General features: G+C 52.2%; 2 protein-coding genes across 2 annotated transcripts in view; one reads left to right on the top strand and one right to left on the bottom strand.

The window, feature by feature from the left end:
• ILF2 (interleukin enhancer binding factor 2) overlaps window positions 1-27280 on the bottom strand; it is a 103667-nt gene that overhangs the window by 43123 nt on the left and 33264 nt on the right. The gene's annotated exons all lie outside the window — the stretch shown is intronic.
• On the top strand, window positions 4151-26742 carry LOC130481090 (mothers against decapentaplegic homolog 4-like). Its single transcript, XM_056853759.1, has 12 exons — window positions 4151-4401; window positions 15061-15235; window positions 17177-17197; window positions 17300-17332; window positions 17670-17879; window positions 18584-18724; window positions 19704-19859; window positions 20645-20698; window positions 20781-20964; window positions 21467-21635; window positions 24826-24964; window positions 26531-26742. Exons 1-12 carry the CDS (start codon window positions 4165-4167, stop codon window positions 26740-26742), a joined length of 1731 nt encoding a protein of 576 aa, XP_056709737.1. The 5' UTR covers window positions 4151-4164.

The following is a 27280-nucleotide window of genomic DNA, read 5'->3' as shown; positions in this document are numbered from 1 at the left end:
CCTTGGTCCATCCAAGTCAGTATTGTCTACTCAGACCGGCAGTGGCTCTCCAGGGTCTCAGGCAGGGGTCTTTCACATCACCTCCTTGCCTGGTCCCTTTGACTGGAGATACTGGGGATTGAACCTGGGACCTTCTGCATGCCAAGCAGATGCTCTACCACTGAGCCACAGCCCCTACTCGCAGCAGCTCTCCAGGGTCTCGGGCAGAGGTCTTTCCCATCACCTACTTGCCGGGTCCCTTTAACTCAGGCTTGTCCAAACTGCGGCTGGCCCAGGACGGCTATGAATGCGGCCCAACACAAAATCGTTGACTTACTTAAAACATTATGAATCAGCCGTCATTAGTATTAGTATATTTTATGTGCGGCCCAAGACAATTCTTCTTCCACCGTGGCCCAGGGAAGCCAAAAGATTGGACACCCCTGCTTTAACTGGAGATGCCGGGGATTGAACCTGGAACCCTCGGCATGCCAAGCAGATGCTCTGCCACCAAGCCACGGCCCCTCCTTCAATGCCCTTTCATCCCATGTTACCCTGCCCCCCCAACGCACACTCCAGGAATCGTTGATCACCGAGGCTGCAATCCCACCCTCTGGACTTATTGACCCACCAGCCAGAAATCCAGCAAGGTTTTTTTTATTATAATATATTTTTTTATTTTCTTCATTTAACATATCAACAAGAAACGGTATCCAATACTAAAAATAATAGTAATAATAAAAAGAAAAACAAGTACTATCACTAATGGAACAATAAAATGACTTCCCCCTCTCCCTCTTCCATCTAAAAACGAATTGTCTAAACTTTTGCTAACAGAACTAATCCCAATATTATTTTAATTAACCTGTTCTTAGCCAACATTATTAAATCAAAACCTAATATAAAATTAGTACAAAATATAAAGTAGAAATAAGGGATTCGATCAGTCCAGCAGGTTTTTCCCCTTCCGTCTAAAAACAAATTGTCTAAACTTTTGCTAACATAACTAATCCCAATGTTATTTTTTATTAACCTGTTCTTATCCAACATTATTAAATCAAAACCTAATATAAAATTAGTACAAAATATAAAGTACAAATAAGGGATTCGATCAATCCAGCAGGTTTTTCCCCTTCCGTCTAAAAACGAATTGTCTAAACCTTTGCTAACAGAACTAATCCCAATATTATTTTAATTAACCTTATCCAACATTATTAAATCAAAACCTAATATAAAATTAGTACAAAATATAAAGTATAAATAAGGGATTCGATCAATCCAGCAGGTTTTTCCCCTTCCATCTAAAAACGAATTGTCTAAACTTTTGCTAACAGAACTAACCCCAATATTATTTTAATTAACCTTATCCAACATTATTAAATCAAAACCTGATATAAAATTAGTACAAAATATAAAGTATAAATAAGGGATTCGATCAATCCAGCAGGTTTTTCCCCTTCCATCTAAAAACGAATTGTCTAAACTTTTGCTAACAGAACTAACCCCAATATTATTTTAATTAACCTTATCCAACATTATTAAATCAAAACCTGATATAAAATTAGTATAAAGTATAAATAAGGGATTCGATCAATCCAGCGGGTTTTCCCCCTCCCGGGTGATGCGGGGCTTGTGAAACAGCAACGCGGCAGCCCGCCTGGTCGCCACGGCATTTGCAAGCGGAGCTGCGGGGGTGGGGGGTGGGCGAGTTGCACCGGTTGGATTTCGGCCTGCCGGTCTGTCCTGCGCCGGGTCCCCCTGCGCTCCCCCGGGGCGGTGCGGTGCGCTCGGGCGCGCAACCAGCAGGCGTGGAGCAATTGTCTGGCTCGGCCGTGTTTAGTCTGCTCCGCCGCCGCCGCCTCTCCGATTGCACAAGCCGGGGTGGGTGGGGGGAAGCCAGCCTGCCTGCCTGCCCGCCTGCCCGCCCGCCTGCCTGCCTGCCTGCGGCTCCAGACGAGCACCGACCCCAGCTGAGCCTCCCACCCCCCGGAGAGGGGTCAGCCCGGCGTGGGATGCCTTGGCGCGCCTAGCAGGGGCGGCCGGGTGCAGGTGAGTCGGGGCTGGGTTCGGACACCCCCTTCCCAAACCTCGCCCGCCCTCCTCTGCAAGGCTGTTGGCAGGTTGGGGTAGGGGGAGAGGCTTGGCCGTTTCCGCCTGGGAGGTTTGGCCTTGGATTTGCCCCTCTCTAGATGCACATTGACACCCACCCACCCGCCCATCCGAACGCTCAAAACTCTGCACTGGGGAATATTGTCGAAGGCTTTCACGGTCAGAGTTCGTTGGTTCTCGTAGGTGATCCGGGCTGGGTGGCCGTGGTCTTGGTATTTTCTTTCCTGACGTTTCTCCAGCAGCTGTGGCCGGCATCTTCAGAGGAGTAACCAAGGCCACGGTTACACAGCCCGGATCACCTACGAGAACCTCTGCACGGGGGCTTATTGTTGAGTTTTAATTTGAGAACCCAGGAGCGCTAGGGGCAAAAAAGCATGGGCGGTTTCGCCTTGGGTTGGCCGCTCTCTAGGTGCACATTTTCCCCATCTGAATTCTCAAAAGCTCTGCATGGGGGCTCATTGTTGAGTTTTGAGAACTGGGGCCGGGGGAAATGTGCATCTAGAGAGGGGCAAATGCAAGGCCAAACCTCCCAGGCATAAATGGCCTTTCTCTCCTGGCTCTTGGGACCAGATCCACCCCCTCCCATGACTTCCTTCCTACCCCTCCTCCAAGATCCCCTTCCAAGATACCCCCCCTCCAAGATCCTGGTTGCCACCTCCGGGTTGGGAAATACCTGAAGATGTGGGGTGTGGAGTCTGGGGAGGGCAGGGTTTGGGGAGGGGAGGGACTTCAGCACCACAGAGTCCAGTTGCCAAAGTGGCCCTTTTTCTCCAGGGGAACGGGTCTCTTATTGCATGGAGGTCAACTGTCATAGCGGGGGGTCTCCAGCCGCCCCCTGGAGGTTGGCAACCCTAAAGATCCCCTGGATCAAGACGTGCACCCAAACCGGGTTGGTTTGGGGATGCCCACAAGTTCTGGTTCCCCACTGGCCATGAACCACAAGCTGGGCCCAGAGGGGGAACCTGAGGCTGGGGGCCTCCTGTTTCCAACCGACCCCCTCTGTCCACCCTCTTTCCTTAAACCCCCCCCTTCTTCCCACCAAGTTTTCTCCCTTAACCCCTAGACATGTCCATGAGAAGCTCAGAGCCCTTGTCGGCCCCCTTTTTTCCCTGGGGAGGTTCTTCAGCTTCTCCCTCCCAACCCTCACTTGCCGTCACTTGCCCTCTAGCAGGTTCTTGACGGATAGATATGCTTTCCCTCATGTGAAATCACTAGCCTTCACCTCTTCCAAAGTGATCCCCGACAGCCTGTTCTCCTTCCTCCTCCTAGTGCCATGGAAGGGAGGGGGTGACGGACCCTCCCCGATCGTCCCACCTGCCCCATTTCTCCAAACTTCCCTCTGTTCCCCTTCCAGGTCTTGGCTTCTGCTATTCTTCCAGGATAGCTCTGTATTTCATAGAATCATAGAAGGGACCACCAGGGTCATCTAGTCCAACCCCCTGCACAATGCAGGAAATTCATAACTACCTTCCCCCCCACACACCCCAGTGACCCCTACTCCATGCCCAGAAGCTGGTCAAGATGCCCTCCCTCTCATCCTGGGCCTTATTGCTGGGGTATAAGGAAACCATTGCAGAATCCAGCAGCTTCAGAAGCTCCACTTTTGGTTTTTACGCGAACTGGTGAGTTTCTGTCCCTTAAGGGTGCAAAAATAGGTTGTATCGGGTGTAAGCGTGGCCAAGCAGGATCTCAGTAAGATTTCTAGGAGTTGGGGGGAAAGTGGGGGCATCTTCGTTGTGTTTTTGCCCCTTCCTATGGTGAGAAAAATTAAACAATAAATAACACTGGGTGCATTTTGCAAAAGATGCGCCAATCTGCATAATTCAACGCACGACTGTTGGAAATGGAATTTGGGCGTATGTGTTTTCTCCTGGGAACAGCCGCTCCCCCCCCCCCGTGGTAGCTTTGTGATTCCTTAAAAAGGTAGAGAAAAGCAGGGTATAAAAACCAGCTCTTCTTCTTCTTTCATTTTTAAAAAAAGGAAATCAAGTTTCTAGTCCTCATGGATCTGGAGATATAGCTTAGGTATGCTTGTTCTCCTCCCTCCCTTTCCCCAAGGGAACCGCTGCTGTCGCTATGTCCTTGAACCAGCCCAGCAGCAGCGACGCCTGCCTGAGCATCGTGCACAGTCTCATGTGCCACCGGCAGGGCGGCGAGAACGAATCCTTCGCCAAACGTGCCATCGAGAGCTTAGTGAAGAAGCTGAAGGAGAAGAAGGACGAGCTGGACTCCCTCATTACGGCCATCACCACCAACGGGGCCCACCCCAGCAAGTGCGTCACCATCCAGCGCACCCTCGATGGCCGCCTCCAGGTGAGCTACTGCGCATGGCGCATCGGGGTCCCAGCTTAGGCCGCTCTTCCCTCTAGGATCCCCGTTGGGAATTCAAGGCTCAAATCCCATCCCAGCTGGGTTTGGTGCTTAGTGGCAGAACATCTGCATTGGAGGCAGAAGGTGTGTGGGGAAGGGGCCGTGGCTCAGTGGTAGAGCATCTTCTTGGCATGCAGAAGGTCCCAGGTTCAATCCCCGGCATCTCCAGTTGAAGGGACCAGGCAAGTAGGTGACGTGAAAGACCTCAGCCTGAGACCCTGGAGAGCCGCTGCCGGTCTGAGTAGACAATACTGACTTTGATGGACCAAGGGTTCATGTGTGTTCAATGGTTAATTTATGGGGAGAAGCCGTGGGTCAGTTTGTAGAGCATCTGCTTGGCATGCAGAAGGTCCCAGGTTCAATCCCCGGCATCTCCAGTTAAAGGGACTAGGCAAGCAGGTGATGTGAAAGACCTCTGCCTGAGACCCTGGAGAGCCGCTGCTGGTCTGAGTAGACAATACTGACTTTGATGGACTGAAGGTCTGATTCAGTATAAGGCAGCTTCATGTGTGTCTTAAGTGCCGTCAAGTTGCTTCCGACTCATGGCGACCCTATGAATCAGTGTCCTCCAAAATGTCCTATCTTTGACAGCCTTGCTCAGATCCTGCAAATTGAGGGCCGTGGCTTCCTTTATAGAGTCAATCCATCTCTTGTTGGGTCTTCCTCTTTTCCTGCTGCCCTCAACTTTTCCTAGCATTGTCTTTTCCAGTGACTCTTGTCTTCTCATACTGACAAAACACCAAATAAATAAATAACGGTTCTATAGGAAGCAGCATTGCGTGAGGTTTTCTTGTAGTGAGAAATGAGATGGGACCTTCCCAAGGCAGTGGAAAGAAGAAGAGTTGGTTTTTATATGCACTGTATGCAAATCTATTTATGTAAGCAGCTTTGGGTCTCCTTTAGAGAGAAAAGCAGGATAAAAACATGTTTGTGTGTATTAGGTGCCATCAAGTTGCTTCCGACTCATGGCGACCCTATGAATCAATGTCTTCCAAAATGTCCTATCAACAGCCTTGCTCAGGTATTCCAGACAGAGGGTTGTGGCTTCCTTTATAGAGTCCATCCATCTCTTGTTGGGTCTCCCTCTTTTCTTGCTGCCCTCAAGTTTTCCTAGCATGATTGTCTTTTCCAGTGATTCTTTTCTCTTCTCATAATGTGACCATTAAGTACGACAGCCTCAGTTTAGTCATTTTAGCTTCTAGGGTCAGTTCAGGCCTGATTTGATCTAGAACCCACTGATTTGGTTTTGTTTTGTTTTGGGCAGTCCACGGTATGCGTAACACTCTCGTCCAACACCTCATTTCAAAGGAATCTACTTTCTTCCTGTCAGCTTTCTTCATTGTCCAGCTTTCACACCCATACATAGTAATAGGGAATACGATGGCACGAATTGAGGCAGAAGGTCCCGGGTTCAAAATAAAGCCAGTGTTGTGAAAGTACTCATGAACACATGCAGCTGCCTTACACTGAATCAGACCCTTGGTCCATCAAAGTCAGTATTGTCTACTCAGACCAGCAGCGGCTCTCCAGGTTCTCAGGCAGAGGTCTTTCACATCACCTGCTTGCCTAGTCCCTTTAACTGGAGATGCCAGGGATTGAACCTGGGACCTTCTGCATGTCAAGCAGAGGCTCTACCACTGAGTCACAGCCCTGCCCTAAGGTAAGGATGTTGGATTAGGGCTGGGGGGAACCGGGCAACAAATCCCCACTTGCCTGGAAACTTTTTGATTGACCTTCAGCCAGTCATTCTCAGCCTAGCCTTCCTTACAGGGTTGTTGTGAGGATACACTAGAAGAGGGGAGAACCATTATTTGCCACTGGGAACGACCTTGGAGACTTTGGCTCAGTGGTGGAGTAGAAGCTCTGAGTGCAGAAGGTCCCAATCTCATCTCTGAGTGCAGAAGGCTCAACCTCTGAATTAAGAGCAGGGAGACCTTTCTCTGCCTGAGAACCCAGAGAGCTGCTGCCGGTCAGAGCAGACATCACCAGTCTCAACCAACCACAAGTCTGAACCTGTTCACACTATCAGGGAAGGGTCCATAGCTCAATGGTACAGCACCCTCTTTGCATGCAAAAGGTCCCAGGTTCAATCCCCAGCATCTCAGGTGTTAGGAAGGCTCTTCCTTCAAGCCCCGTCGGAAGCAGCTGCCGGTCAGAGCAGGCAATACTGGGTACAGTGGGCTCAAAGGCTAAGTCAGCTTCCTGACTTAGACTTAGTCACAGAATGTTTGGAGTGTGGGCTTTGTAGACCAGGCTGGCCTAGAGGGATTTTAGTAGGCTTACCAAATGCCCAGTTCGGCGGGCAATTGCCCACCAATTATCCGGGACGAACATGGAAGCACTATTTCTGGTGATACAGTGTGTGCATGGCCGCAGCAGCGCAACTATGGTACTTTTGGGTTTACACCCAGGAGCAGCACATCACAACAGGACGCTCTAGCAGTCCCCCCAAAACAATGGTTTCCATAGTTTTGGGGGTGAGAGTGCTGGAGCATCCCATGCGATGCGGCGCTTCCAGAGTAAACCCAAAAGTGACATTATTGCGCCGCCACGCGCTCGTGATCGCTGCTCCCATCTTTGTCCCAAAATGTTCTCACAGTTGGGGAAGAGGGACCTGACAACCCTAGATTTTACAGAAGGCAGCTTCATCCCTTTGCATCGAGTTAGGACTGGTTACCCCAGCATTATTATTATTATTTACAAAAAAGCACAGAAGCGACAATTTCAGATCCAACCCCAAACTGATCTACAAGGATTAATGTTCTCTAAACCACTGGTGCTCAGTGGCTTGGGAGCCACATGTGGTTCTTCTGCGCACCGTTCCCCAATGAGTCAACCCACCCCATGTTTCAGGAAAGCGGGCAAGGCTGGTAGTTGGCAGGTGGTTCCTGTCTCGAAACGGAGGAGTGGGTCAGCTGCGAACCCCCCTGAGGGGCAGGCTGCACTCCAGGGATGGAGCACCTCAATTTAAGAAAGATGTAGACAAGCTGGAACGTGTCCAGAGGAGGGCAACAAAGATGGTGAGGGGTCTGGAGACCAAGTCCTATGAGGAAAGGTTGAAGGAGCTGGGTAGGTTTAGCCTGGAGAGGAGAAGACTGAGAAGTGATATGATAACTCACATAGAGGAGGGTGCCGAGGTGTTTTCTGTTGCCCCAGAAGGTCGGACCAGAACCAACGGGTTGAAATTAAATTAAAAGAGTTTCCGTCTAGACGTTAGGAAGAATTTTCTAACAGTTTGAGCGGTTCCTCAGTGGAACAGGCTTCCTCCAGAGGTGGTGAGCTCTTCTCCCCTGGAGGTTTTTAGGAAGAGGTTAGATGGCCATCTGTCAGCAAGGCTGATTCTATGACCTTAAGCAGATGATGAGAGGGGAGGGCACCTTGGCCATCTTCTGGGCATGGAGCAGGGGGTCACTGGGGGTGGGTGGGGGGAGGTAGTTGTGAATTCCCTGCATTGTGCAGGGGGTTGGACTAGATGACCCCGGTGGTCCCTTCCGACTATGATTCGAAGTCGGCGCTGAGTCACAGAATGACTTCGAGGCGCTGAGGGCCACTGCCTCAAACAGTCAAGACGGCTGACCCCCAGTGAGAATCGGCGGCGGCTCCTTTGTGCATCACAGACCCATCTTTTCCGCATCCCTTTTCGGTCCCTCCGAGGGCATTTTTTTCATTGTAGGTGGCGAATAAGGAGTGAGACGTGCTAAGCTGGGAACAGGAGTGTGTTGTGAACGGTGTCGTTTAGGTTTGAGGATGGTGGCTGAGGGGAAATCTTTGCCCGGGCGACCCTCGGCGTCTTTACACCGTTGGGGCAGCTCTAACCATTTTCAGCTGACCGGTGGGGTTTATTTTCCTTTTTCCTTGGCCAAGGAAAGGATTTGCTCCCACGTTACCCGTGAAAGGCAGGTTCGGCTGAAAGAAAACGTCACCCAGCGAGATTTGTGGCTGAGTGAGGATTCGAACCCCATGCCCTGTGACTGACGTATCGATTATCTGGAGGTTATGGATGATCTGGCAGGGGAGGGACCGTAGCAGAGTAAAAGGCTCTCAAGCCCCACCCTCCAAAGCAGCCGTTTTCTCCAGGTCTGGAGGTCAGTTGTAACTCCAAGAGATTGCCAGGCCCCACCTGGAGGTTGGCAACCCGAACTTTCCCACAGCGTGGTGTAGTGGTTAAGAGCGGTGGTTCGGAGCAGTGGACTCTGATCTGGAGAACCGGGTTTGATTCCCCGCTCCTCCAAATGTGCGGCGGACGCTAATCTGGAAAAAGCGGATTTGATTCCCCCCTCCTCCACATGAGCGGCGGAGTCAAATCTGGAGAACCGGGTTCGATTCCCCCCCTCTTCCACATGAGCGGCAGACACTAATCTGGAGAACTGGGTTTGATTCCCCGCTCCTCCACATGAGCGGCGGACTCAAATCTGGAGAACCGGGTTCGATTCCCCTCCTCTTCCACATGAGCGGCAGACACTAATCTGGAGAACTGGGTTTGATTCCCCGCTCCTCCACATGAGTGGTAGACGCTAATTTGGATTACCAGGTTTGATTCCCCGCTCCTCCACATGAGCTGCGGACTCAAATCTGGAGAACCGGGTTTGATTCCCCGCTCCTCCACATAAGCGGCGAAGGCTAATGTGGTGAACCAGGTTGGTTTCCCCACTCCTCCACGCGAAGCCAGCCGGGTGACCTTGGGCTAGTCGCAGCTCTCTCAGCCCCACCTACCTCCCAGGGTGTCTGTTGTGGGGAGGGGGAGGGAAAGTGATTGTAAGCAGGTTTGATTCTTCCTTAAGTGGTGGAGACAGTCGGCATGTAAAAACCAACTCTTCTTCTTCTTTTATTCGGAAACCCCATTGCATAAAGGCAGTGGGGTGCAAAGGAATCGCTGAACCCCTCATTCTTTAGATCTTGTTTTTGAACGTTCGATGAAGCCAAAATAAACCGAGAGAAACCAGGAGAGCTAGGGGCGAAAATGCATGGGCGGTTTCGCCTTGGATTGGCCACTCTCTAGGTGCACATTTTCCCCATCTGAATTCTCAAAAACTCTGCATGGGGGCTTATTTTTGAGTTTTGAGAACTGGGCTGGGGAAAGTGTGAATTTAGAGAGCAGCAAATCCAAGGCGAAACCTCCCGTGCGTTTTTGCCCCTACATATGTTCCTTAAACCACAGTTGGGGGGGGGGGGTTGTTTTGCACACCAAAAGGGGTAACTTTTTCTTCCCTCTTCCCCTTGTTAAGTTTCGAGGGCAAGCCAGGCTACGCTGTGAAGTCACTAAGCCGTTTCCACCACCACCCTTTGCACTAATCTCCCCTATTTTTCATCTGCTTCTCCCCCCCCCCCCCATGCACGCACGCCCGGAGGATGAGTCACTGTCTGGTTCTTGGAGCCGCGGGGAAGGGGGGGGTGTTGTTATGTCTGGAATCGGCCGCGCGGCCCAAAGCCTTAGGGGGGGGGAAATGAGTCCAACCTTCACGCCCCCCTCCCGGTGCTGGGCGGAAGGGGACCGTTTCATCCTCTTGCCGGCAGGGTCGATTCTTTTGTCTGGTGTGATGGTGGGGTGGGGGGGGCAGGTGGTGGCATGCACCCCATCCCAGGAGAAGCCAGACTTTAGGGGTTGATTCGATGGTGCTTGGAAGACGTATCAGACAGCCCGGATCTTTTCCATCTGCTGGCCAATGTGCAGTCTCCAATGCCAACATGATTGGGGGGGGGCACATGCTGCCCCACGGATCTGGGGGGGAGGGTGCCGAGCTGCTGGCAAACTGTCAGGAGCAGGTCATGAGGATGGGATGCGATCGTGCCGCTTGCAGGTGCTGTTGTGTGATTCTGCCCAAGGTCGGGCCCTGCCCCGTGAGTCCGTAGTGTGGGAATTGCCAAGTACTCCTTCCTGTCCTGGAGGGGGTTTGCCTAGGCAACCCGTTATCTACTTTCGCTCGTCCATATATGCTGTGGATCTTGCCTCTGAATCCTTACTAGAATCCTTCTGAATATAGCTTCTGTAACCTGTAGATTTTACCCAATAAAACTGCTTTCGTGGATTTGCCGTCTGCTGAATTCAGTTTGAGGGATGGAGCGCAGGGCTAGAGCTTCCATTAGGATTCTAGTCTTATTCTAACTTGCTGACCTTGGCTGGAGCCCTGGAGGGTTTGCCTGGATACTTGGGGTGCAGGACGAGCTCCCCGAGGACCCTGATCTTCCGCGGTCAGTCTTGGAGGAGGCACAGCGGACTTACGCGGAGTCCACCTGGCTGATTGGGCTGGTGGTTGATCAGTGGCATCGCCTGGCAGCCGCGACCCCCTGGAGGTCCCAGGACGCTGATCTGCCTGCCCACCTCGACCTTGTGGGACTGGATACCTTGCTGGAGGAGTACCGGTCAGCCCAGGAGGACTTTGGCCTGCTAACTCGGTTGTTTGCTGACCTTGCGCTCAACGGGGCGCAACGAGAGTCGACGGCCCCGATCCGGGGACTCGAGCTCGGTTTCCCAATGGCGGGGGCTCGGGAGGGAGGCCTGGCCCCACAGGTCCTACCGCTGTTGGGCCAACACAAGGAGATCCAAATGCTCTTGGAACCAGCTGCCGAACCAATTGTGACGGCTGCCGCGGCCACCAAAGCCGAGGCGGACCGCGTGCTCGCTGACCGGAGGCGGGCGGAGGAGCAACTGTTGGCGGATGCGGCCGCCGCTCGGACGCGGGCGACGGCAGGGACGGGAGCGCGCTCGCAGGTTTGCGGGGGGTCGGACTGGTCTCTCCCTTCGTGGTCTTTAGGCTCCCCGGAACCTGGCCTGCCCCGGGAAGTAATGTGCAGGCAGCGGCTCACCTTTCCTCCTGACGTCCCAGACTACGAGGAGGAGGAGGACTTGTATGGGAATGAGGGCGGCTGGAATACGAACTACCGAGTCAGCCAAGCCCGACGGACTGGGGGGGCCAAGGAGGAAACCCATGCCTTGCGGTTTCAAAACCGACAGCTGTTGAAACGTGTGGCCCAGCTGCAGGACCAAATGGACTTATTAATGCATGAGTATGGTTGCCTACAGCGAGCTCCAGGAAGGCCTTTGCAGGTACCGACCCCGGGTCAGCAGCCTCCAGCGCAGCCGCAGCCAGGACAACCGGGTCAACCAGGACAACCGGGGCAGCCGGCCCTGGTACAACCGGCTCCCGGGCAACCCCTGGCACCACCCCCTGTGGTCCCGGCCGTGCAGTGGAGGCGACCCCGCCTGCCTGTGACATTTGATGGCTCCGCGGACGCGTTGCCCTGCTTTCTTCTCCAAGTGGACAGTTCTATGAGAGAACAAGGGCATACTTTCCCCACGGAAGACAGCCGAGTCAGGTTCGTTTCCTCGCTTCTAGCCGGAAGGGCTGCAGACTGGATGGTCCTCCAGTTCGAGACCCGGGCCCGCGCCATACGGTCGCTGAATGAGTTCATGCGAGCGTTGAGGCGGCGTTTTGAGGACCCCTTTCAAGGGGAGAAGGCCAAAGCGGCCCTCCTACAGCTCCGTCAAGGATCCTCCTCCGTCCGAGAGTTTGCGGATGAGTTCCAAAGACTCGCTAATAAAATAGTGGACTGGCCTGAAGCCACCCGGGTGCACCACTTCCGAGCAGCGTTGCACCCTGAGATTCTAACCTGGGCATACATGCAGCGGGACCCTGCCACCTTGGAAGAGTGGGTTTTGCTGGCGGAGGAAGTGGAAAGCCGCCGTCAGTTTATTGCCCTTGCCCGACGGCAGGCCAGGGAGGGGGGAACCCAGAGGAGCCCTCCCAGGCCTGCCGCTCCTCCGACCCCGCGGAGGCCGGCTCCAGCTCCGCAGGAACAAGCGTGGCGGTTTCAAAGGGGGGCCTGCCTCGTTTGCGGTGCCGTGGGTCCCTTCGCCGCCACTTGTCCAGCACGGCCGGGACGGCCGGGTCCCATTCCCCAGCCAGAGGGGACTCCTCGCCGGAGAGGGCGCACTCGGGGGAGAGGCGCCGCAGCCGAGCGGAGCATCGCTCCCCGCCGAAAAGCCCCCCCAGCTCTGCCCGCCGGAGAAGTGACACCGCACCTTTCGCCAGCGGACCCGTCGGGGTCCAGGATTACCATTACTACTCCTGGGGAGAGGAGCCCCGCTTCTTCAGAGGAGGGCGACCACTGGAACTTCCCAGCCCTTAACTTTGGAGGGAGGGGGGAAACTCTGGTCCCTGCGAACCTTTTGCCTTGGGTTCTCTGCGGATGCTTGCAGGTATTGGGGAAAGGGGGGTGGGAGGCAGAGGCTGTTCTCTGCCTTGTCCCTTGCGACTGGGGTGGGGGGAGGAAAGTCTGGAAAGGGCTTCAGCCTCCCCCCCATGGCGTTTTTCTCCCCCAGAAACATCTCAAAGGGGGCTCTATTGGGTCACCCATTTGTATCCCACGTGGATTCTCCAAACCGCCCCTTCCCGGCACTGTTTCAGCTTGGGGAACGGTTAGGGTTGCCAGCCTCCAGGTACTAGCTGGAGATCTCCTGCTATTACAACTGATCTCCAGCCGATAGAGATCCGTTCCCCTGGAGTAAATGGCCACTTTGGAGGACGGACTCTATGTAGGGTTGCCAACCTCCAGGTACTAACTGGAATTCTGCTATTTCTATTGATCTCTAGGCGATAGATATCAGTTCCCCTGGAGAAAATGGCTGCTTTGGCAATTGGACTCTATGGCATTGGAGTCCCTCCTCCTCCCAAACCCCGCCCTCCTCAGACTCTGCCCCAAAAACCTCCCGCCGATGGCAAAGAGGGACCTGACATCCATACGCTGGAAGATCTGGGTTCAAATCCCCACCCTACACAAAGCTTGCTGGGCGATAGGGTTTCCAGGTCCCTCTTCACCACCAGTGGGAGCTTTTTGGGGAGGAGCCTGAGGAAGTCAGGGTTTGGGGAGGGGGGGACTTCAATGCCATAGAGTCCAATTGGCAAAGCGGCCATTTTCTCCAGGGGAACTGATCTCTATCAGCTGGAGATCAGTTGTATTAGCAGGAGGTCTCCAGCTAGTACCTGGAGGTTGGCAACCCTACTCCCCTCCCCAACCCCACCCTCAGGCTCCGCCCCCAAAAACCTCCTGCCGGTGGCAAAGAGGGACCTGGCAACCCTAGGAACGGTGCAGGTGGGAAGGCCACGATCCTGGTGTGATAGTGTTACAGCTGACACTGGGGAGGGACCCCAGACCCAACCTATGTACTCCATAATGTGTTAAGATTCAACCCCCCCCGGTTCGATCCAATCCTCTTTCTTTCTCCCTCTGCCTCAGTTTCCTTCCAGGTTTCTCATTATTTATTCTCTGCTCTAGGCAAGATGTTAATATTTTCAACACTCTCGTATTTAAAGCGGCTAGCGACGTGGGAATGAGCAGCGCTGGAGTTGTAGGAATACTTTGCATGTGCACAGACTTTGCACCCTTGGCATTTGAGGAAATTGAAATATTGGATTTTTGTGTCCTGTTGAAGAGTCATCGAAACTATTATGTGTTTTGAATATCTCACGCAGCTATATTGGGGATAATTCACAGTGGGTAGCCGTGTTAGTCTGTCTGCAGTAGTAGAAAAGAGCAAGAATCCAGCAGCACCTCATACCCTGCCAGAAAATCCAGTAGAAAGCTCATACCCTGCCAGAAAATATTTTTGTTAGTCTTTAAGGTGCTACTGGACTCTTGCTCTTTTCAGCTATATTGGGGGTGGAATACTTCTTTTGTTACTATGGCGGCGATTTATTATTATTGCGCATGTTATTGCACTTTGCTGTGGCGCTTTGCTGCTGCACAGTGTTGCAGCGTTTAATAGCGACCGAGGCACATCGCATACCCTATTTGTGTGTATGTTAAGTGCCGTCAAGTCGCTTCCGACTCATGGCGACCCTATGAATGAAAGTCCTCCAAAATGTCCTATCTTTGACAGCCTTGCTCAGATCTTGCAAATTGAAGGCTGTGGCTTCCTTTATTGAGTCTTCCCAAACCCCTGTTTGAGGGGTATTGAAATATTTGGGGTATTGAAATCCATTTGAGGGGATTGAAATATTGGATTTTGGTGTTGCGTCAAATAGTCATCAAAACGACGATGTGTTTTGCATATCTCACGCAGCTAAATGAGGAGAGGGTGGAATACTTCTCTTGTTACTATGTTGGCTATTTATTATTACGCATTATTATCACGCTTTGCTATTTGACTTTGTGGTTGCACTTTGCTATTGCACGTGGCTGTTGCACAGTGTTGCAGCATTTAATAGCGACCGAGGCACATCACATACCCTATTTGAGGGGTATTGAAATCCATTTGAGGGGATTGAAATATTGGATTTTAGTGCTGTGTTGAACAGTCATCAAAACGATGATGTGTCTTGAATACCTCACGCAGGTAAATGGGGTGGTGGTGGAATACTTCTCTTGTTACTGTGTTGGCTATTTATTATTATTACACATTGTTATCACGCTTTGCTATTGCACTTTGCGATTGCAGCTTGCTGTTTCACTTTGCTATTACACTGTGCTGCAGCGTTTAATAGTGACCGAGGCACATCACATACCCTATCTGGCTGAGCCGCGGAGTCGCAACCATCGACGGTTCCTCCCGGTTCTGTGCTAATGGCGAGCTTCACTGGTTTTCTCCCTCCGCTCATTCTGCAGGTGGCGGGGCGTAAGGGCTTCCCCCACGTGATCTACGCCCGTCTTTGGCGCTGGCCGGATTTGCACAAAAATGAGCTGAAGCACATCAAGTTCTGCCAGTTCGCCTTTGACCTGAAGTACGACAGCGTCTGCGTGAACCCGTACCACTACGAGCGGGTGGTGTCGCCTAGCATCGGTGAGCGGGTTGGGGGGGATTGAGACATATACGTTCAAACCCCCCATCCCTAAAGGACGACCTTGGGCTCCCCTCTCTCTCTCAGCCTCTCTCTCAGCTTGACCTACCTCACAGGGTTGTTGTGAGGAGAGAATAGAGGAGGAGAGCACCGTGTAACCCCCCCCCCCGAACACTATGGAGGAAAGGCGGGATCCAAATGTGACAGACAGACTCCTGAAACCCTAGGCCAGGCACCCGGATAGGATCCAAGCTACCTTTAGGTTACAAGTACACCTCTCTTGTAATACTAGAACTCGGGGTCATCTGCTAAAGCTAGAGGGTGAGAGATTCAAAACAGATAAAAGGAAGTATCTCTTCACGCAACGCATAGTTAAATTGTGGAACTCCCTGCCCCAGGACGGGGTCATGGATGCTAACTTAAAAGGCTTTAAGAGGGACATGTTCATGAAGGAGAGGACTATCCATGGCTACTAGTCAAAATGGATACTAGTCATGATGCATACCTATTCTCTCCAGGGACAGAGGAGCACGCCGAATATATTAGGTGCTTTGGAGCACAGGCAGGATAAATGCTGCTGCAGTCGTCTTGCTTGGGGACTTCCTAGAGCCCCCTGGTTGGCCACTGAGTGAACAGACTGCTGGACTTGATGGGCCTGGGTCTGATCCAGCAGGGCTTTCCTTATGTTCTTACGTTATAACTACTGCCCAGGGTCTCAATGCAAGCCAAGAAAGTATGAACAAAGGGCTTTATTTTTTATTTCAGCTCCCAATCATGAGCTGCAAAAGAGGCTCCGGTGCCCTTAGGTACTTATATAAAGATTCTCTTGATTGTACTCAGGGGAGTGTCCCATTCTGCACATGCTCAGAGGCACTTAGCCTGAGGGGTCAGAATTTTGCAGAATACATGGTGCTATCACATATATTGGCAGAGGAGGTTGGCAAGAGGGGGGGGGGTTGATCCTCAAAGGCCCAGTACTGGTTGGAATGGCATCCACCTTAAGCCTGCAGGACTTCGCCTATCTTAAATGAGTCAGCCCAGTTCTCAACCTTCATTGGAACAGGTACAGCAGTGCTCAGGGTGAGAAGCAAGATGTAGGATCATCCTTACTGTCCTTCCCCTTAGTTAAGTTTCTCTTCCCAAGCCCTGCTCTCTGTGTCCCCACCTTCAGAGGTGAGCTGAGTGGCAACTAGAGACAGGGGCTTTTTGGTGGTGGTACCTCAGCTTTGGAACACCTCCGAGGGCAGCTGGTTGCCTGACACCAATGGCGGGCAGAGCGGCATCAGGGCTGCTTGGCACCCCTCCAGTTCTGGCACCCTAGACCATCACCTAGGTCCACTTAGTGGACAGGCCGACCTTGCCTTGAGGTTCAGCGGGCATTTATCACACGGTTGCCAACCTCCAGGTGGTGGCTGGAGACACGGTTGCCAACCTCCAGGTGGTGGCTGGAGATCTGGGATTACAACTGATCTCCAGGTGACAGTGATCAGTTCCGCTGGAGAAAATGGCCACTTTGGAAGGTGTGCTCTATGGCATTATACCCCACTGAGGTCCCTCCCCTCCCCAAACCCCACCTTCCCCAGGCTCCACCCCCAAATCTCCAGGAATCTCCCAACCTGGAGCTGGCAACCCTTATCATACTGTCTTTGAGGTGCTCAAACGTTTCTTTTTACACAGACGTTTTAACTAAAGGGTTCCATCTCTTGATCTGTTTTTTTGTGAATATCAGACTAAGCTACTGAACGTTGTTTTATGGTCTTTTTTAATGTCCTTAGTGGGACCTTGGCTTGTTTTTGTGTTTGTTTTTTTATCATTTGTGGGGTTTGCTTTCCACATCACGAGCTTCCTCGAGAGGTGGCATGTTAATTTTCTTAGGGAACCAGCGGCGTGCATCAAAGCAGCCAAGATAATTGACCGATCCGTTCTCTCTTTTATCTTTCTAGGTTTGAACATCCAGAATACAGGTGAGTGCTGATGTCCGGACTGCGGGATGAACGGAGGGGCCGGGGGTGGGGGCTTTGTGAAGATCTCAAGGATATCATTGTGACCTTCTGTATCCTCTACAGAGCTCCTGTACGAAGCGGGCGGAAACTCAGCAGGTGTGTTCAGGGGACAGAGGTGGGTGGGAAGCAGAAACAGGCCCGGAAAGGGCCTAGCCCCAGCCCCCAACGGAGAGGGGGAGGAGGCAGCCAGCTCTTTCATCACCGTGATTACAAGGGCCACCCCTTGCTTCACCTGGACAAAATGCCCACTTCTATGGTATTATACCCCAATGAAATCCCTCCCCTTGCCAAACTCCGCCCTCCCTAGGCTCCACCCCCCAAATCTCCAGGTATTTCCCAACCGGGAGGTGGCAATTCTAAACCAAACAGTTCACCTGTTCGAAGCAGCATGCCTCTAATTCTGCCCAAACCTGTACGGTCTTCCCACTTCCAGTCCCTCCCGCCCGGCTAGTGAAAGAGGAATTCATCCCCGACTGCATCCACATGGAGATCCAGGCTCCTCCGCCGACTGATCACCCGGGTCCTGGGATCAAATCCAGCCGCCCTCCAGGAGAGCCTTTTCAGCCCCTGTCTCCCCATCAGCTGTCTGAATCGCCCCATCCTACGGTGGGCATCTATCCGACTCTGCCCATGTCACCCCCAGGTAAGATTTGGGGGGGGGGGCTTGAAGGGAACACAAAGGGACATCCCCCACACTATGGTTACTAACCTCCAGGTGGTGGCTGGAGATCCGCCAGCAACAAAAGGAGGGGAAGTTAACCCTAAAAACTCCAGAATTAAGTACTCTAAGGTCAAGAACAAACCTACACGAGGGCCAAAACTAAGTGCAAATGACCTTCTGTAATTATACGTAATGAATTTATTACAGACAAAAACCAACAACTTATATACAGCCCTACTATAGCCTCTATATTTCTATTATAAGTATGAACATAAAACACAACTAGACACAAAATTACAGCCAGACAATTAGACCAAAATTCAGACCAAACATGTTTCAGCCATGTGGCTTTCTTCAGTAGTCTAAATCCATTAAAATCCAGAATGCAATGATACCATTATACAGATAATAGGGTTGCCAACCTCCAGGTGGTAGCTGGAGATCTCCTGCTATTACCACTGATCTCCAGCCGATAAGAGGTCGGTTCCCCTGGAGAAAATGGCCACTTTGGCAATTGGACTCTATGGCATTGAAGCCCCTCCCCAAACCCCGCCCTCCTCAGACTGCACCCCCAAAATCTCCAGGTATTTCCCAACCCGGAGCGGGCAACCCTATCCCACACACACATACCCTCCAAAGCCAGTGATTCCCTGAAACGAACCCTTTTATTTTTTTTCTTCTGCCAGGGCCCCCTGGGGGTCCCTTGCTCCCCCTTCTGCATGCCGAGGGTCTTCTACAGATCTCCGCCTCATCGCACACCCCAGCCCGTTCCCCGGCTCCCCCAGGATCGCAGCAGAACGGCTGTGCCCCAAAACTCCCCTACCCAAGTAAGTATCCTAAATGGAGGGGGAGATTCATGAAGCTGAGGAGAACACAAAAAGCTGCCTTATACCAATTTTGGGTACCCAAAAGATTGGGTGAAACGACCCAAATAAAACAATGAAATATATTTATTATGAAGCGCTTATGCACATGTTAAAAACAAGCCCATATGGCAAGAAGAAGAGTTGGTTTTTATATGCCGGCTTTCTCTGCCAACGTAAGGAAAAATCAAACTGGCTTACAATCACCTTCCCTTCCCCTCCCCACAACAGACACCCTGTGAGGTAGGTGGGGCTGAGAGAGCTCTAAGAGAGCTGTGATTAGCCCAAGGTCACCCAGCTGCCGTCATGTGTAGTTCACCAGATTAGCCTCCGCTGCTCATGTGGAGGAGTAGGGAATCAAACCTGGTTCTCCAGATCAGTGTCCACCATTCCAAACCACTGCTCTTAACCACTACACCACGCTCGCAACAGATATAGGGTTGATAATCGAAAACCAAGTGTCTCTTTTGGTTGATAAGGAGGTGCACACTCTAAATGTAATGTTAGCCCGGTCCAGAAAGAAATATTTTAACTACATTCCTTAGATGTAGCAGAGGCTAGATGGCCATCTGTCAGCAATGCTGATTCTGTGAACCTAGAGAGAGGGCAGGAAGGGTTGCGTCAGTGTTTGGCTCTCGTGGCCCTTTCTTACATGCCCAGGGTAATGCTGATGGACACTTTGGCGTCAGGAAGCCATTTTCCTCCAGGCCAGATTGGCCAGGGATCCTGCAGGATTTTTTTGGGCCATCTGGGCATAGAGCAGGGGTAACTGGGTGTGTGTGGGGGGGAGGTAGTTGTGAATTTCCAGCATTGTGCAGGGGGTTGGACTAGATGACCCTGGTGGTCCCTTCCAACTCTATGATTCTATGACTCGAAATCAGGCAGCTTCCCAAGTTCCCTCTTGTCATACTTCTCGTTTCCTTCCTCCCTGGCTTTCTGCAAGACTCGGCAACCAGCTGGACCGGGGCCGGGGGCGCCACAAGCTACTCCTCAGGAGGAAGGGGTCAGCAGCCCACCCCTCCGCCGCCCCCCACGCCGCAGCAGCAGCAGAACGGACGGAGTCACCCACAGCCTCCCCACCATCACCCAAGCCATTACTGTATGTCCAGGCAAGGGAAATAGGGGGAGGGATGAAAAGGGGAAGGGGCAGGACGGAGGATGCTCGATTTCCCAAAAATGCGAGTTGCTGAGGCATACCCCTGTCTTAAGAAAGGGTCTCCTAACTATGACAAAGAAGCAAAAAAAAAAATGCAACAACCAGAAAGATTTAAGGATTTGTAGCAGTTTTCTTGACTAAAGCAGTGTACGTGTGTTAAGTGCCGTCAAGTCGCTTCCGACTCATAGCGACCCTATGAATCAATGTCCTCCAAAACATCATATCCTTAACAGCCTTGCTCAGATCTTGCAAATTGAGGGCCATGGCTTCCTTTACATAGTCAATCCATCTCTTGTTGGGTCTTCCTCTTTTCCTGCTGCCCTCAACTTTTCCTAGCATGACTGTTTTTTTCACTATGTGGGGGTAGGGCAACACAATTGAAGTGCCAGGCCCTTAAAGCTCTTATCGTTCTGTCCCCTCCAACCATTAGAGTTCACTCCCCTTCTGGAACCAAGGACAGAACCCAGGAATCCTGAATTTGGAGTCAGTGGGGCTATAACTACAAGAAACCAGGGGGTGGTATTATAATGTTCATAGGGTCGCCATGAGTTGGAAGCGATTTGACGGCACTTAACACACACACATAATTCGATCACAACTATATGCATGGTTTTTTGGGGACGTCAAGTCACAGCTGACTTATGGCGACCCACAGAGCACGCACGCGCACACACACATACCATGTGTGAGCATCCCCCTAACCCCTATGTCTTGTCTTTGGCATTCAGGGTCCACACACCACAGCTCAACTCCCTACCAGCACCCGGTTTCCAGCCACCCCGGTAAGCGATGCCTCCATCACTTGCCCTCATTTCCCTTTCACCACCACGCCTTCCTGGAGTTTTAACTCTTGCGTCGCCGCAGGCCCTGAATTCTGGTGTTCCATCGCCTACTTCGAGATGGACGTGCAGGTGGGTGAGATCTTCAAGGTCCCGTCCAACTGCCCCGTGGTGACTGTGGACGGCTATGTGGACCCATCCGGGGGAGACCGTTTCTGCCTGGGGCAGCTCTCGAACGTCCACCGCACAGATGCCAGCGAGCGTGCCAGGTGAGGAATGCGTCTGGCTGTGCGTTTGTGTGTTCCCGCCCTGCGGGAGCCCACAAATCTCTGAAAGGCATTTTGAGCGTACAAACCCTCGCCTCGCAAGCCTACATTTCCCACAGTTCTTTGGAGCGGAAGCCACAACGCTCCACTTTCAAATTTCAAAATGCTTTACTCTTCTCAGCCCTCTGTAGGGTTGCCAATACCAGGTTGGGAAATTCCTGGAGTTTGGGGAGGGGGGGCAGAGCCTAGGAAGGGCAAGGTTTGACAAAGAGAGGGACCTCAGTGGTGACTAATGCCGTAGATAAGGTTGCCAGGTCCCTCTTCGCCACCAACGGGAGGTTTTGAGGGTGGAGCCTGAGGAGGGCAGGGTTTGGGGAGGGGAGGGACTTCAGTGCCATGTGAGCAAATGTGTGTGTTTGGAGGGGGAGAAACGTTGCGTAGACCCTCCAGCTGGGGTGGCAGCTGTGAGGCTGGTCCCTCGCACTCAGCTCTCGCCCTCTCGCAGACTGCACATCGGGAAAGGGGTCCAGCTCCAGTGCTGTGGCGAAGGGGACGTCTGGATGCGGTGCCTGAGTGACCACGCAGTCTTTGTGCAGAGCTACTACCTGGACCGGGAAGCTGGCCGCGCTCCGGGGGACGCTGTACACAAGATCTACCCTGGCGCTCACATGAAGGTGGGAACAGCAGCTGTTCAGTGCCCTGGAAAGCACCAACTGCAACAGAAAGGCACAGTCAGTGGGACTACCCAGTCCAATGCCCCTTCCCCCTATAAGCGCGCTCTTGTGGCCCAGATCACGAGGGCGCTGTCACGCACGCTGAACAAGGCGCTTTCAACACACTTGGCAACTGGATTTTACTTTGCGAAACGGCAAAATCCACTTGCAGACGGTTGCTAAAGTGCATTGAAAGCGCCTTGTTCAGTGTGCGTGAAAGCAAAGAAGAGTCTCCAAGCCTTTTTGCTTTGCAACCCATGGGGAAGTTCTCCTGTTGGGTAAGGACAATAGGGGAGGTGCTGTGGCTCAGTGGTAGAGCATCTTCTTGGCATGTAGAAGGTCCCAGGTTCAATCCTTGGCACCTCTAGTTAAAGGGACTAGGCAAGTAGGTGATGTGAAAAACCTCAGCCTGAGACCCTGGAGAGCCGCTGCTGGTCTGAGTAGACAATACTGACTTTGATGGACCAAGAGTCTGATTCAGTAGAAGGCAGCTTCATGTGTTCAAGCCCAGGGCACTGTAAAAAAAAGTTGCCCGCAGGGCTGGCGGCTTCAGAAAGAAGGCTCGAGGAGGCGAGCCAAGCTACAATTCTGGTTGGGGCGCTTCTTTCCCGTCATCCTCCCAGCCAATCAGATTGTATGGGATTTCGTGGGGTCTTGGAAACTTGGAAAACTTGCATAGCCAGCAAGAAATAAGTTGTGGCACAAACAAGGATGCTTGATCCCCAGCATCTTCGGCTCTCCTGGGGAGGGAACCTTTTTTTTGTTCCCATCTGAAGGGCAAAAACAGATGCAGACAAACACACGCCTGGCACACACGGTTTTTCTGCCACCAAGCAAGCTCCACTTTCCCACGTCTTTATTCCACCTGTGATTTGGACATAGAATTTCTCCCCTATCCCCGTGGCTTCAGACCACAGCTTTTTATATCAACCCCCCCCCCCCCCGGCACTCGGCATGTTTAGCCATTGAAATCTGTATTCAGCACCTTAAACCCTTCAGTGTTTAAAAAAGATTTTTAAATGTCGCTTTGGGCAAGGAGGGCTTCTTGATTGCCCAAAAGGCCAGCCAATCAGTGCTTTACAGAACTCAATGGGGAAGTTAGATGACTTCGTGATTGTCGCCAATCAGAGCTCCGCCCAGCCAGATGCAGAGGTGGGGTGGGTTTGTGGTTGTCGCAAGGGCCAACCAATCTGTGCTCTACACTGCCCGATGGGCGAATGTGGGATCGCTACCAGGCATAGCCAATCAGCGTTCTGCACAGTCAGCTTCCGAAAACCAGAGGGCTGGATTATTCCTGGGCTGTTCATTTCGGTGGTTTCTTAGTCCACCGATAAAGGGGCAAGGTCAGATCCACATTGGGGGGCCACCTCTCGAGAGACGTCCCCTGATCCTAAGCTCTATGCACTTTTTTTACCACTTTGGGGCAAGTCTCTGGCCCGCCTGCAAAGGGGCGTCTTGAAGGTGAAACGGGAAGTTATCTAGAACGCCGGTGCCTCATCTCTTCTCAGCCTTGCTGGTCATCGCCTGGCTTCATTATTTCATTCCTATCAGTTTCGCTCACACACGGAGGAGGAACTTGAATTCGCTATATCAGGACTATTGTTTGGACGATTATGTGTGTGTGCGTTAAGTGCCGTCAAGTCGCTTCCGACTCATGGCGACCCTATGAATCAATGTCCTCCAAAATGTCCTATCTTTGACAGCCTTGCTCAGATCTTGCAACTTGAGGGCCGTGGCTTCCTTTATTGAGTCAATCTATCTCTTGTTGGGTCTTCCTCTTTTCCTGCTGCCGTCAACTTTTCCTAGCATGACTGTCTTTTCCAGTGATTCTTGTCTTTTCATAATGTGACCAAAGAACAATAGCCTCAGTTTAGTCATTTTAGCTTCTAGGGTCAGTTCAGGCTTGATTTGATCTAGAACCCACTGATTTGTTTTTTTGGCAGTTTTTTGGGACGATTATACTCACTGGTATTTTTAGTTATAGAGCAATACCTGAAATATTCTTTTCCGTTATCCTTAGAAGCTCCTTGATCCTTTATTCTTGAGCAGCGTAAATGTAATGTTTGAGGGATATAAGGACTGAAACAAATCTAGCCACTGACAATGTAGCCTTGGGATCCCTGTCACTTAATAAAAAAGGCATTATGTCAGACACAGAGGCATTAGATTTATATGTTAAAAGGGGAGAGATATAACGTGCTCGAAGTTCCTCATAAAAGCGGCATTCCAAGAGGGCATGAGCTAATGAATCAAGAGCCTGAAGGGCAAGGACAGGTCCTGTCTGGATATGGTATATTCATAATCCTGCCCTGCATGACCATAGAGGGGTTAGCATTCAGTCTAGCTAAACAGAAGGCTCTTACCTGAAATATTATACTTATCTGCATTCTTACTTGTGGAAATTCATTCTAGAAAATTTGTAAAGTAAAAGGTAAAGGTCCCCTGTGTAAGCACAAGGTCATTCCTGACCCATGGGGTGACGTCACATCCCGACGTTTCCTAGGCAGACTTTGTTTATGGGGTGGTTTGCCAATGCCTTCCCCAGTCGTCTTCCCTTTACCCCCAGAAGGAAAATTAGTAACATTGTGAAAACTGACATATAAACTTTTGAATGTATGTTAATATGCTATACCAATTCATGTTAAGGAGCCCCATGGCGCAGAGTGGTAAGCTGCAGTACTGCAGCCCAAGCTCTGCTCACGACCTGAGTTCAATCCCGACGGAAGTCGGTTTCAGGTAGCCGGCTCAAGGTTGACTCAGCCTTCCATCCTTCCGAGGTCAGTACCCAGCTTGCTGGGGGTAAAGGGAAGACGACTGGGGAAGGCACTGGCAAACCACCCCATAAACAAAGTCTGCCTAGTAAACGTCAGGATGTGATGTCACCCCATGGGTCAGGAATGACCCGGTGCTTGCACAGGGGACCTTTACCTTTCTAATTCATGTTATTCTGGGATACAATTTGGTCATTGTGCTGTTTATTTGATTACTGCCCTAAGCATCTCTCTGCATTTGTGTTTTTTTACCCCTTTGGAGCAAGACTCTGGCTTGCCTCCAAAGGGGCATCTTGCAGTCCTGGCGGTGAACCCCCGCCCCTCTCCAGCTGGCGCGGCCAGACGGCCAAACCCATCCCCCCTTTGTTCTTTCCACCCAGGTGTTCGACCTGCGGCAGTGCCACCGCCAGATGCACCAGCAGGCAGCTACGGCTCAGGCGGCGGCAGCGGCTCAGGCAGCGGCAGTGTCCGGGAGCATCCCCGGGCCTGGCTCAGTGGGCGGCATTGCTCCGGCTGTCGGTAGGTGTCCAGGGGAGGGGGGCCGGGACCCTGCCACGATAGGATGGTAGAGAGAGAGAGATCGGCCAGCCCAGCCGCAAAACAGCCTGGGATTTAAAGCAGATTTAAAGGAGATGCCCTGTGCCCTCTGCTGCCTGCCACGCTGCGGGTCTTGTTAGGAAGCACCAGCGTGGTGTAGTGGTTAAGAGCAGTGGGCCAAGAGCCTGAGTCCACAGAAGGCAGCTTCATGTTTTGGGAAGGGTCTGTGGCTGAGTGTTAGAGCATCTGCTTGGCATGCAGAAGGTCCCAGGTTCAATCCCTGGCATCTCCAGTTAAAGGGACCAGGCAAGCAGGTGATGTGAAAGACCCCTGCCTGAGACCCTGGAGAGCCGCTGCCGGTCTGAGTAGACAATACTGACTTTGATGGACCCAGGGTCTGATTCAGTATAAGGCAGCTTCATGCGTTCAGTGGTTTGGAGCAGTGGAGTCTGTGCTGGTGAACCGGGTTTGATTCCCCACTCCTCCACATGTGCGGCGGATGCTAATCTGGTGAACCAGGTTGGTTTCCCCACTCCTCCACATGCAACCTGCTGGGTGACCTTGGGCTAATCACAGCTTTCTTAGAGCTGCCTCAGCCCCACCTACATCTGATGCTGGGAGAAGAGGGAAGGCAACTGTAAGCCGGTTTGATTCTGCCTTAAGTGGTAGAGAAAGTTGGCATATAAAAACCAACTCTTCTTCTGCTTCTTCCTCCCCTTCCTCTAAGTGAGAGCCTTTCAAATAGTTCTCTTTGGTTTTCATCTTGGAACATGGGTGGGGGGTCAGCTTACAGTTGCCAAATCTTAACAGAAATAAAGCGGCATTCTTGACCGAACTGGGCGATTGAAATGGAGTTCAATCCACTGATTCTCTTCCTCCGAAACAAGACGCCTTCCGCCCAGCGGAACTCTCCTCTTCCATAGGCATGGGATTGCTATCTTGGAGGAAGCCTTCACCCTTAGCAGAATACAATAATAGGATCCAACCCAGCTGGCGTGCTGACCTTCCCTCAGGGGTATATTGCCATAGAGTTAGGGTTGCCAGCTCCAGGTTGAGAAATACTTGGAGATTTTGGGGGCAGAGCCTGAGGAGTGTGGGATTTCAGGAGGGGAGAGACTTCAATGTCATAGAGTCCAATTGCCAAAGTGGCCATTTTCTCCAGGTGAACTGATCTCTGTCTGCTGGCGATCACTTGTAATAGCAGGAGATCTGGAGGTTGGCAACCCTACATAGAGTCCACCTTCCAAAGCAGCCATTTTCTCCAGGGGAACTGATCTCCATCTCCTGGAGATAGGGTTGCCAGCTCTGGTTTGGGAAATTCCTGGAGATTTTAAGGGTGGAGCCTGAGGAAGGAGGGTTTGGGGAGGGGAGGGACTTCAGCGGGGTATAATGCCATAGAGTCCACCTTCCAAAGTGGCCACTTTCTCCAGGTGAGCTGATCTTTCTAGTCTGGAGATCTCCACCTGGAGGCTGGCAACCCTACCGCTAGCCAAGTGTTGCCCCCTCCCCCGTCCTAATTTGCCCTTTTTCCGCCTTGGTCATCTCCAGGCCTGTCCGCTGCGGCCGGAATCGGGGTCGACGACCTCCGCCGTCTCTGCATCCTGCGGCTCAGCTTCGTCAAGGGCTGGGGGCCGGACTACCCCCGGCAGAGCATCAAGGACACCCCCTGCTGGATCGAGGTCCATCTGCACCGGGCCCTGCAGCTCCTGGACGAGGTCCTCCACACCATGCCGCTGGCCGACCCGGCTCCTGTCAACTAGAAGGGCTGCGGCAGATCGTGAGCTCTTGTGCTCCTCGCAGCTGTAGCCCCCGCAGGCCCTGGGGTGGGGGAGCTGTCAGCACTGTGAAAGAGACTCTTGATCCCCCCCTGCTCCAGCTCCTGTGAAAAGGGCGGTAGGGATAGATCCCTCCTGTCCTCAAAAGCCCCCAGATGGTGGGATGTTCTGTTGGCCGCCACGGGAGATGTGACTTGTCCCATCCTGAGACCAGCGACAGAACGACACGTCTTGGCTGATCTCTCCCTTCTCGGATCTTCGAGCCACTGTGGGCCCGTTCGGACGACCGTCTCGTTGATCTGCAAGGCTGCAAGTGGCCACGGGTTACCCGAGAACAGTTGGCGAGTGACCGTCTCCCGTTCCCTCGTTCTAAGCGACCCTCATCCTCGGATCTGGGAGCCAGCATGGTGTAGTGGTTAAGAGCGGTGGTTTGGAGTAGTGGACTCTGGTCTGGAGAACCGGGTTTGATTCCCCGCTCGTCCACATGAGCGGCGGAGGCTAATCTGGTGAAATGGATGTTTCC

Source organism: Euleptes europaea, chromosome 7 (genome assembly GCF_029931775.1).
Source record: "Euleptes europaea isolate rEulEur1 chromosome 7, rEulEur1.hap1, whole genome shotgun sequence".
In the NCBI taxonomy this organism is placed as follows: domain Eukaryota; kingdom Metazoa; phylum Chordata; class Lepidosauria; order Squamata; family Sphaerodactylidae; genus Euleptes; species Euleptes europaea.
Note: the sequence above shows the minus strand (reverse complement) of the source record. Positions and strands in the feature narration are given on the sequence as shown.